An 11,924-nucleotide genomic window follows, 5' to 3' on the forward strand; every position below is an offset into this window, starting at 1 on the left:
AAGGACTGCAAAAGTACAGCAATCACCCAGCAAGCAGTTAGGGTCAATTGGCCTCAGTGCTGGGAAATGTAATCTCTTTGCAATGCCAGGTTTGTGCTAACCCCTTACCTTACCACATTCTCTTTGTGAAGGCATCGCTAAGCACCCCATGTTCTTCGTGGACTGTATCTTTCAAGTTTCCCAGCTCTCATGGAGCTGGAGAACACTTTTTTGCCTCAAGGCTCCTGACAAACTGAACTCAAAGCTACAAAAGGAATGCAGCAGCTGGTAATGGGCTTAGAGTAAAACTTCAGGTAAAGAAATGAGGATAAAAGCCTCAGATCTGAGTTCATACAGTACACACAAACTGCAGCTGATCTCCAGAACAGTGTTCAAATCCTTGGTATAAAATTTGTAACTAGGAGGTGCCAGCTGTGAAAATAAACTTCAAAGTTATTAAACATGCTTTCTCTTAACCAACCTAAAAGGACTCCTAAAGAAAGATGCATTAGCAGTTATAAAGTGCTGGTGCTATAGCACCTTTTTTCATAACACCAAGTGACAAGATCAGTAGGATCAAGTAATCTAGTTCTGCAAATTCAGACTTTTTGTTAGCCATCATTACACTTTCTACAGTCTCCTTAGAAACATATTAAGAAATATAAAAATTGTAAACATACAATTAAATTTAAAATGTAGCTTGAAGCAGGCTTCACTACACATAGTATCTAAGAAAAACCCAACTATTTGTAATTTATAGGAATGGTTCACTACACAAGCTTGGAAAATATTGAAGGAGAAAATGATAAAATGCAGTTACTGATAACTGACTCCAAGCCATTTCTGGAGTAATACTTGGAGTGGTAACTATTAAAAAAAAGTTATATATTCACATCAGGCAGTAATCACTATCCCAGTTTGGTTTTCTTTCACAGTGGTCTTTCCAAAACACAGAAGTACTCTGGCATCAAGTTTGTAACAAGCCAGTGTGTATAAAACAGCTTCCTGATTTGAATCTGAAATTAAATGGAACTTTATATAGCAATGCTGTTTACAGCACTTAAAGAAGCCCTTCTGCACTAGTTTCCAAGCTTTAGCCTATGAAACTTTGTTAACTCAGCAAGTTATTTGCCTAAAAAGTGTATTTTTATACCTATGTTGGGAGGCGCATGCAGAAACCCATGAAGAGGCCTCAATACTAAAGGTATTATTGTTATAATTAAACTAAATTGGCAGTAAAACAGAATAACAGATATCATCAGAAACCCCATAACTGAACTAGAAAATAATTCATTTTTCTTTGACAACAACCTTTTAAACTGTTTCTGCCTAGCCTCTACCTATGATTCTGCAACACTACACAAATAGCAAAATGTCTACAGGTGGACATCAGAATTACCATGTTCCAGTGTTTGTAGATACATGGCTGCTTTCATAGCTTCCTTTTTAACTCACCTTTCTTCCCACAGATTATTCAAGTAAAAAAAACCCGTTACTTAGATAAAGAATTGCAATCACAGATTCTAACAGTTATTACAGCTTGCATAAGGTGATTTATCCGAATTATCACAGTTGCAATATGGTAACATAAAATGGACTATGAACTATTTGTGATACATGAACATTGAGATAACTCTAACAGTTTTTCCAGGTCTTTGCAAACTGACTTTCAATCTGGATTTGAACTCCTGTACTCTGCTCTAAACTGTAAATGATAAATGAATATACAACAAAATGACAAAGGTTTTAGAAAGAAAAAACACTGCTAGTCACAAACCACTCCTATAGAATATTTCTCAGGGCAGGAACCTTATTCTCAGTAAATATGAAAACCTCATGAAGACCTGCTTCAGGCCACTGGAGTATTTCTGACCATCACAATGATTTTATTTACTAAGAAAACAAAATATTATCCTACCCAGCTGGACACTGAGGAGTTTCAAGCGATACACATGGTTCTTCCACCCAAGGTATTTCACCTAAAAGGACAAAAGAAAATACTGAGTCAGCATTGAAAAAACGCACACAAACAACAAAGAATTTTCCTCAGTGATCTTTTTAGAATTCTTCCTGGTACTTTTTCTGCCTCAGTAAGAACTATAGAAATGTAGGGTTAAAGATACCTTTAAAGATCATTTAGTGCAACCTATTAGGCCCTCAAACGCTGAAAGGGCTAATGCTTACAGCTAATGCTGTAAGTTGAAAATAAAGCACATATACTACACAGACAAGCAAACAAACAAAATGGAGAAATCACTATGAAAGCTTAGCCAAAGTATTACCTAGTTTTAAATGGAAAAAATTTAAACTGTATCCTGTCCACACTAGGCTACTGCCGCCTTTTTTTGTAGGTACCACTTACACATTTAGAGATGATTGTCAGGGCTCCCTTTAGCCTTTTTTTTCTGTAGAGAGCCCAGACTCCTTCAATCTTTCCTTGTTGACCATGGCTTCCAAATTTCAAGTAATTCTATCTGTTCTCCTTCGAGCATTCTCCACCTGCTTCACAGCTATGCTCATTTATGATAATGTTTGCCCATCTCTTTGGAAGAAATAAGGGAGGTCAATAAAAGAAGAAAGAAGGAAACATTCCAAGAAAGGAAAAAATATAAAGAAAAGAGAAGAAGCAGTGGCTGTTGAAGTTCTTGGCTCACCACAGAAAGCTTCTCTCCCAGTAAGCAGCAAAAGGCAGGGATGTACAGTGACCTTAACTAGGTCAGCTCAATCCATTTAGCACCGAGTCAAACTCCTGACTGCTTTTAGCTTTGATTTGCACTTAGGTGACAAATAAAATTTTGCAGGAGTTGCCTTAAATCTCTGCCACTTCACAATATAAAGGAATTCTGAGAACAGATACCATGTTTTATGGCACCGGTATACTCCTCAGGTATCATTCCTGTAATCTGATTTTGCCAGTACTATTCTTCGTGTGTTTAGCCAGAGTTTGTATGAAACATGAACATGAACAAATGCCATGAAAAAAAATAATTCAGAAATAAATAGAACATAAGAAACCCAATCTGAAAATTAATTTCTAATAAAAAGGATGGGAAATTCTAAATTACGGATGATTACTACAACATGTACTTCAGGTTGCATGAAGTTTGAAGGAAGAACCATGTCTCCAGCTATTTTTGAAAAAAAAAAAAAAAAAAGAACCAACGTTAAAAACCCACATCGGGTGTACGGCTGCAATATTCAAAACTTTCTGCCTTCCTTATCAATGACACACATTCACATTGTTCTCCAGAAACCATCTTTTGCCCAGTCAGAAATACCAAAAGCTTCACCTCAAAACACCTTCATTTTACAAAACGTCACTGTAAGACTCTAATCTTCAGAAGCAAATGCATCAACTTTTATATTTGCCATGTTTTCTCACCTTTTTATTTCACAGAACAATTTATATATAAAGCTTTTTGACTTTTGATTTACCTTTGCAAACACTGTTGTAGTTTACACAGCAGTCTTTTTTCTCCAAGCAGTCATCAGAACAAGAACAGTGACTTCCAGGTATCCGTGTCTCACCACAACGGAAATTAGTGCACCTCCAAGATCGGGCTGAAAATTGGAAGAAAAATATTATGATTCATTTCATGGAACCTTATGTAAAACTCCTGTGTGTAGAAATCCCCCAAAGAGTTAAAAAAAAAGGAAAAAGGAGTTTTTTTGTTAAGCTGTAATTTATGTGCCCTGCTTGAGTGGCTTTAGAAGCTTTATCTGAAAGGAAAATTCAAGATTTGGTTTAACACTTAAAGCCTATTTCTGCGGCCATTGAATGGTTACACAGAGTCATAGAATAATTTATTTTATAAAGGTGTCAACATGTTCAATGCCTTCCACCCTTTCAGGAAGACCTCAAAAAAATAATCAAACCCATATATCTCCTACAGAAGAGGAAGAGAAGGAAACAGATCTTTCCGCTGCTTTTGTACGTGATTCCCAGCAGACAGCAAAAAAAAAAAAAAAAAGAGATGCAAAGGCTGAAGAGGGCTGAAAAAGCGATAAGGATGAAGAAACTCCACCGACCCCAGGCCCCCACCAAGCGCTGCATGAGGCTGAACGTGCATATGGCTGGGAAACACCCGTTCATTTTCTAAAGTGCAAGAGGAGCTGGCCCAGTGCCATCATTTCAGGGCCCCGGTCAAAGATAACCTACGATTTCCGCTCACGCTCATCCACAGCTTTATCTGGGCTAGGAAATACGCACTGCAAATGCTTTGGTTATCCAGAGGGGACAAAAATACAGGGATCTGACTTGAGAAAGATGCAGGAAGATTTTGTGTCCTGCCAGGTCACCAAGTTACGTCCCTCTAGCCATCTAAGTGCAGCAGCACCTCAACACTGCCACGTCTTTCCCTCCCAGAGGAAATGTGGCATAACTTCCGTATGTCTAAGTAAATATGAGAATTTATCCTTTTCCTGTTACTGCCATGTGAAAAAAAAGAAAACAACAACAAAATAAAAATGGAGACCAGTGAGCATTGCCTGTAAGGAACATACTTGGCTCCACGCAGGTATCCTCGTAGTCCCAGCAGCAGTCGCGGCGCTCCTTGCAGCCGCTGTCGCAGCGGCAGCCAGGCACCTCTTTCCCGTGCGGCTCATTGCATTTGTGTCTGCAGCTGACTGTAAGGAGAAGGCAGCAAGTCTGAGTGCTCAGATAACTCTGTCCCAGACAGGTCACTGAAATGGATCAACAGGCTGGGCTGCAGGGAGAAATGATCTGAATAATTTCCCAAATCCGTTTCCTGAGCAATTCTCCAATGCAGTCACTAGCACAAGGGCCAGCACAACGAAGCAAAAGCTGCAGGAAGTCTGCTAGACGTTGAAGGTCCTGGTGGCTGTTTGGGCCATGCTTGCCCAGAGCCCGTGTCGGGGCTGTTTCTGCAGCAGTCTCCCCCGGAGCGGTGGCACAGGGGGCAATGCCTGGGTGTCCCACCCTCCCAGCCTGAGGAGGGGGAAACTGGCGTTTCCTGCTCATTTCTGGGTCCAGGGTGCAAAAGGAAGAACGACTCCCAGTTTGGATGTTCCTTAATGTACCTGCCAGGGAGCTGCGTGGGACGGGGGCTCCCTCAGGGCTGGGCACCCAGAGCCATGGGGGCTCCCCGGGAGTGGCTGGGCAGGGCCTGGCAGCCAGGGCCCGTCCCCTCACCCCAGCCAGGAGCGGGGCAGCTGGGGGAGGAACCAGGGCAGCGCCACCCTGCACTGGGCACGTCCCTGCGGACAGGGCCAGGCCAAGGCCAGGCTGTTGACCTGTGGGTGGGCCTGGCTTGGGGGGACCCATGACCACGCAGAGCAGGGCTGTGGACACTTGGGGACCAACCCTGCTGTGGAGTCGCTGGGGCAGGGTCCGATGGCTCCAGGGGGCTGAAACGGCGTCCTGGGCCATGGGCAGAGTGGGGGCGCTCCAGGGGGCTGGGCAGGGCCCGTAAGGTTTATTAGTGCACTCAGGACTCTGACCATACCTCTCCCACTTAATCATTACAACGTCCTTTAAAAATCTGCAGGTTTGGTTGCTTTGATCGAAAGAAAGAAAAGGGTCCAGATGAGGGGCTTTGTGCTGGAAATGGAGACATGCAGTTCCTCACCACAGCTCTGCCACCTTCGTGCAGGGAGAAGGGAGAGCTCTGGCTCTCCTGAGGACACCTGAGGACAACCCCAAATCTCCAAATATCACCTGCAGCTCCGCACTAGCCAGGACAAGCCTCGTGTCCACATTCTCTGTACTGCAGATATACTGTTTCAACCACTCTGAGCTCCTACGTTTCCAGCTTTCTTGACCACTCACACCATTAGACAGGGATAGCTACAACTACTCAGAATTGCTGATGCAATTCTGTAACAGTTGCCAAAAGGTTCATGCTTTTGCAGGGTGCACTGCCTACAAAATTTGGGCTTTAATATCTACTGTGTAGAAACCATGTAGAGCTGAAGTGATTTTTTCAACCTAGCCAGCTCTTTCACCTGTAGATGGTTCTCATGTTGTACCTTGAGCTTTAAGTGTTTACATCAACAGCTATTGTTCAATGCAAGAAAGCTTTGCAGATAATTAAATTAACAAACAATACATGTAATGAGCATAAATGGATCTGTCAGAAGTAGAGATGGAAATAAGTAATTCAGGGTTGTTTTATGACCAGAGTCTGTTCTGTCAAGAAAGAGCTATGATTTTTCACAAATGTACATAATCATACGCAAACAGTTTTTCTGTGCTTTTTTGGCTAAAGTTTAGAATATTTCATTTAATTTTTCCTCTATCCATTGGCTTTTGAACAACTCAGAGTTGTTCAGATGGTCTACCTGATTTAAAATGACATAGAATATAGTATGGTGAGTCTAAGTCAGAAAAAATATAAACCTTTTCCTCTGTCTATAATGGAACTGTTCATATCCCTCACAATTTGCAACCCATGCTTCTAATTTCTTTACAGTATTTACATAACTATGTGAGGTCAGGAATTCAGTATTTCATTAACTTTTATTTGGAATAGTCACTACAATTACAGGAGCTGTAAGGAAATTTGCCTTGAGTATATAAACAGAACCAACTGTAGAATCATAGAATCATAGAATGTTTTGGGTTGGAAGGGACCCCTAGAGGTCATCTAGTCCAACCCCCCTGCAGTGAGCAGGGACACCGCTAACTAGGTCAGGTTGCTCAGAGCCCCATCCAGCCTGGCCTTGAATGTTTCCAGGGATGGGGCCTCCACTACCTCTCTGGGCAACCTGTTCCAGTGTTTCACCAACCTCATTGTAAAGAATTTCTTCTTTATATCCAGTCTAAACCTACCCTGTTTTAGTTTAAAACCATTATCCCTTGTCCTGACACAGCTGGCCCTACTAAAAAGATTGCCCCCATCTTTCCTATAGGCTCCCTTTAGGTACTGAAAGGCCGCAATCAGGTCTCCCCGCAGCCTTCTTTTCTCCAGGCTGAACAAGCCCAACTCTCTCAGCCTGTCCTCATAAGAGAGGTGCTCCAGCCCTCGGATCATTTTTGTAGCCCTCCTCTGTACTATCACCAAATGCAAACTCTGTGCTAGTTTTAAATTTTTAAATGTACAGAATGACAGATTCTCCTGACTCCTTTCCAGGCCCCCTCTCCCAAGATCACAAGCCCCCAGCACCCATCTCAACTGTAACCCCCTTTGCTCCTGAAGAGCAACAATCTTTCCCACTTCCCTCATAGCAAATGCAACTGCACAAAGGTGTGTGCCGCTCAGGGCGGAGGCTTCCCCTCCCACCCCACAGTGTGATACTGTGTGCTGCTAATTCATCTTTCCCAGGCAGGTCTGGTTATGAAGGTAGCAAATGAAGTTAGTCCCTATTTAGGGCTGCTCTGTAAGACCTGCAGCCAGAGGCACACAAATGCTAACATGCTGATTTGATGCCATCTTTCACTTACTACAACTGTGACTGAGTTCCTCAGGTAAATGTCAGTGAAGACTAAAGCTGTGGCTATCTACATATTTTACACAGAAAGTGTCATCAAAAAGCAATTACAGTTCCATCTCATCCTATTTGCTAGGCCCATAGTATTGAAAGATCTCAGAAGGAGCTAAAACTTGATGTATAAGTAGGTAAAGAAGTTCAATATATGTTGATTAGGAATGAGAAAGAGACTCTGCTTCCTTGAACTCCTCCATTATGAAATTACTATTGTGTTGATTCTAAAGGAAGTGTCTTATTTGATTCAGTGTGGGGTGTGTTTGTTCTCATCCTGCTTGACCTGCTGATATCAAAATGCTACTTTGTTTTTCTAACTAAAAAATAACATTCCACCAAATCAAAGCTTTATCCCCTTTTTGCCATAGCTTTACAGAAATTGAAGTTTTCAGAGAAAATTCATAATCCATTTTAACATTAGCCACCTGAACTATGCCAAATGTACCCAAAGCGTGAGTCCTGAAGATGGTCCAACGATATCTCTTCTACAAAACATATTGCTTAAATAATTGCAAGGTATTATGTGTAATAAATTTTCTAAAAGTATTATTATAATAAAATTTCGAAACCTGTTGCAAACTAGGTTTAACAGTTCTGGGAAGAGAAGCAAGGCACTCAGTGGTTTAGGATAGGTATTTCAAGTACAGTTTGTGAGTGTACAGTGTTTATATAATCCAACTTGAAAAATGCAAGAACTTTATTTACACAAGTGGTGAGTTCTCAAATAGCATTTACATTATGCTATCAAAGAGCCTCTGCTGAAGGCCTTTACCAGATCTAGCTTCAGTGTTAATTATGCTGAAAGTATCATAAACATACCTTGCTCCTGGGTTCCACGGTTCAGTCCTAGTCCTAAACCTAGTCCCAGGGATACAACCACCAAAGCACACAGCAGAACCTGTCACACAGACACAGGAAAATCAAAGTTCATAATTGTGATAAACTGTTATGTTTATTAGAGATTAACTGTGTGATTATTATTTCTATGAACGTGTGATTTCTTATGAACTAATCATTTCTCTGAACTTGTTCATCAAAAAAATGGAGACATTCTGAGCCTGAAGATAGGAGAGGCACAAGAATGATAATCTTGTGAACTGCTTAGCAGGCAACGCCTTAATACTGCACTTTTAACCTACGGCCAGTCCCATGCTGTAATCGGGGAAGCCTTCACTGGGAAAAAGATAGTAGGAACTAAATAATGTATTTATCTGTTTTGCAAATTCTTATTCTGTCTAAAATGAAGGAAATTGCTTTTATTTAGCTTCTGTGTTTTCCTAAAATGCTCACAGGATTTTCTTAAGACACTCAACTGGATTAAGGCTGCAAGTGTCAAATTTTCATCCACATGCCAGTTTCTGGTAACAAGTCACCCCGTTAGTGAGGTTAAAGGAAATTGATAAGAGATAAACAGCCCAAGAAAACCCCATAATGGAGAGCAGCATAACATCTGGGAGATTGGGGAAGAGATGAGGAAGCCTCTATCAGTTTATCTGACACTCGAGATGGACGGTGATGTATACTGGCTGAAAGGCACAGTGAAAAGTGACAACCCTCTCAGAGTATTTCACAGTGCATGCACTCTCCTCTTCACTAAGGCAACGATGGGAAAGAAAATGCATATCACAGGAAATCACCATAAACCAGCCCTGTTTACTTTCCATTGTTGCCTCAGAGCCACCCTTTGCCTCCTGCCTTTTCCAGGACCCACCAGGCATGAGCAAATACTAAGATTCAGAATGAAGTAGCAGTAAGAGATGCTTACTCTTATGCTCAGTATTACTGTAAAGGAGCTTCTTAACTGAGACAACAGCAATTGTAAGGAACTGAGAAAACCTGTTATGTGTGGGCAGGCTATAACCAAGTGCACACATGCCATCCTGTTACTTTTTGCCCATCCCTGCTCACAGAAACACCCTATGATCTTTGTTACTGCCCGTCCTGCCTCGCAGGTGCTGGGCAGAAGTCTGGCAGCAGGGACAGCTGCGCAGGGTTCAGGCATGACTGTACAATTTGGCCATGGAGCAGCTCCATGCTGGACAGTCTAAGCGAACATTATTCCTTCCCATAGACCTGGAAGATCCAGGCATGCAAGCCAAAAAAGTCAGGAGTGTGGCACACTCCAACCAGCCCTCTAACAGGCACAATCAGGAGACCTAACTGTGGGTCTGGTGCGGCACATACCTCTTTCTCTGGACAGATACAGTGGGAGAGGCTCCTTCCAGATCCCAAATTTTCTCCTCCTGCTGCTATGCTCCCTGCGACCATGCTCAGGAATTTCATGTTCCCTACTTGCTGCCCACCCTCTCCAGCCTCATGTCACTGGTTTTTCCCCAAGCAACACCAAACACCAGCAATGCCAAAGTTACTTCCTTCACACTTTCTCTCTCCCCCTTTTACTTTCTTCCTGCTGCTCACTCCCTCATTTTTGTACAGGGGAAATATCCCAGAAGTAGAAACTGAAATGGAATTGGTGAGAGAACTGGGTAAGAGAGACAAATGGGATAAGCGTGTTTGGAAAGATTGCCCAAAGTGGCAGAAATGCCGAAGTCTCTTGAAGAAAGATCCCAGGAGTGAAGGCAGCAGTTTAATCCTACATCCAGCCAGCAAGGACTGAGAATCAGTGGGCACATTTGGGCTAGAAGAGCGGCCACCCTTTCAGGGAAGGGAGGATAGCGCTGCCAGGGTAGCCTAACAGGTCTCGTTTCCCTGAGTACAGATTAGCCCTATCACCAGAGCATGCACTCTTCACCGTAAAGTTCACTATGGTTTTACCCTCCATTTTCATTAAAACTCATATTTGGAATCAAAATAAATAGATGATACTAGACTGAAAGTACAGCTATTACAACAGAAAACATTCCCGCTGCTGCACACAATGAGAGAGCTGAAGCAAAACCCCAAAACTCATAGCAGGTATGCTGCACTTATCATAGCATTTACACAAAGATCCTTGATTTTGGGACATTCATCCTTAGGTCAAATAACATCAGTAGCAGCCATTCAAATCCTCAGACTTCCCACAGCTAACTTTTGTGTCTAAATTCAGGACTATGGCTACTTATTCATAAAAAAGTTGTTCCTAATGCACATGGTGTGTTCTCTGGAGGAGTTATGAGACAGTGTGATGACCGTTTGTGAGTACACAATTCTCTGCCTAAGCTTTCAGGAAAACGTTGCTGAGGAACTACTTCATGCATATAGTTTATCAAAACCATAAATAAATGGTGTAGGATATTAACAGTTTACACCTCCAATATTTAGATTTTGTGTTGTTTTGGGTTTTTTTTCATATAGGGCAGGCATTTGAAAACTAGTGCATTTGGAAGAATTAATACGTTTTAGGACACTTAAACTTCTCACTTTACTCTTCCGAGTACGTCTCGAAAGTATAATTCACTTTACTTCATAGTTAGGCATTTTTCCCACATTGTTTCTCATGACTCATTTATTTTTACTGAAGACTTAAGGAAAAAATGTTTGTCATTTTATCTTCTCTTTTATTCTCAATTTCCAGTATTTCCCTCATATTTTATGCAATCCTTGCCCAATGCAGCATTAAATAGTAAGTTGTACTATGTGGAATTGTTCTGATGACATAGAGCTGCAGAACATCATAACTTGACTTGCTTTTTCATAGGGCCGTTTTCAAAATTAAATTTTGAGTCTTTCCAAAATCAGTACCTGTCATTTTCTCTAAACTCCAATTTACAGATGCAGAGCTTGGGCAAACAAAGTAGACTTAGTTACATATTTTTAATGTTTGTTTCTTTTGTGGCACAAATAGAAGCTTCAAACTGTGTATTGGCTACAACAAAAGATTTAAAAAGCATAACAACCCCCCCCTACACATTATTATTTACAAGGCAGCTGCATGACACTTAAAGCCCTGAGAATGAGGGAAAGAAAAAAAACATTTGAGAGGTGGGACTGACAACACTGTACGAAACAGTTCCTTAGTCTTTTCCCATGCCTTGCTTCCTGAGCCTTTTTCACTGATACCTTGCCAGCATGTTTTGCTTTGTTAATGACAAAGACAAAAAAGTAAGCAAAAAGGAACTGCAGCTGCTTCAGCCACAAACACATCTGTTTCAAACAAATGGATAAAGTGTTGAAGCGATGTATTTGCTGTGCAAAAGAACTGTCAGGTTATCATAGTAAAACCAAAAGTGCAGTTAACTGCCAGAAAATAACAAGTTTGCTTAATAAGTACTAGAAGAACTTTAGAAATCTGCCAGTGAAGTTAGTGCATTCATGCTGTAAAACTTTAAGCACCAATTACCAAGCTACCCTGAATGATTACATTAACACAACGAAACTTCTAAAAATTCCACAAATTTGAGAATTTGCAGCCCTGAAGAACAGCACCTACTTACAGCACAGATAGCTTTGTATTTCAGGAGGGTTTTTTTCTTCACATACTCTGTTGGTGTTAAACACACTTCATCCAAATGTTCACTTTGATGCTTGTTGGTATCATCCTGAAGCTCCATTTTGCCGAG

The 11,924-nt window shown here is 41.4% G+C and overlaps 1 protein-coding gene across 1 annotated transcript in view; it reads right to left on the reverse strand.

Moving 5' to 3' along the window:
* The window catches only part of ENPP3 (ectonucleotide pyrophosphatase/phosphodiesterase 3), a 40,270-nt gene extending 28,346 nt beyond the window's left edge, over positions 1–11,924 (reverse strand). The window contains exons 1-5 of the mRNA XM_009644362.2: positions 11,799–11,924; positions 8,242–8,320; positions 4,483–4,605; positions 3,415–3,540; positions 1,898–1,958 (exon numbers count right to left, since the gene is read on the reverse strand). Coding sequence (XP_009642657.1) covers positions 1,898–1,958; positions 3,415–3,540; positions 4,483–4,605; positions 8,242–8,320; positions 11,799–11,915 — 506 coding nt within the window. The 5' untranslated portion in view covers positions 11,916–11,924. The remainder of the gene's footprint in view (positions 1–1,897; positions 1,959–3,414; positions 3,541–4,482; positions 4,606–8,241; positions 8,321–11,798) is intronic.

The sequence above is a fragment of the Egretta garzetta genome, unplaced genomic scaffold, assembly GCF_000687185.1.
Source record: "Egretta garzetta isolate BGI_Z169 unplaced genomic scaffold, ASM68718v1 scaffold397, whole genome shotgun sequence".
Lineage (NCBI taxonomy): Eukaryota > Metazoa > Chordata > Aves > Pelecaniformes > Ardeidae > Egretta > Egretta garzetta.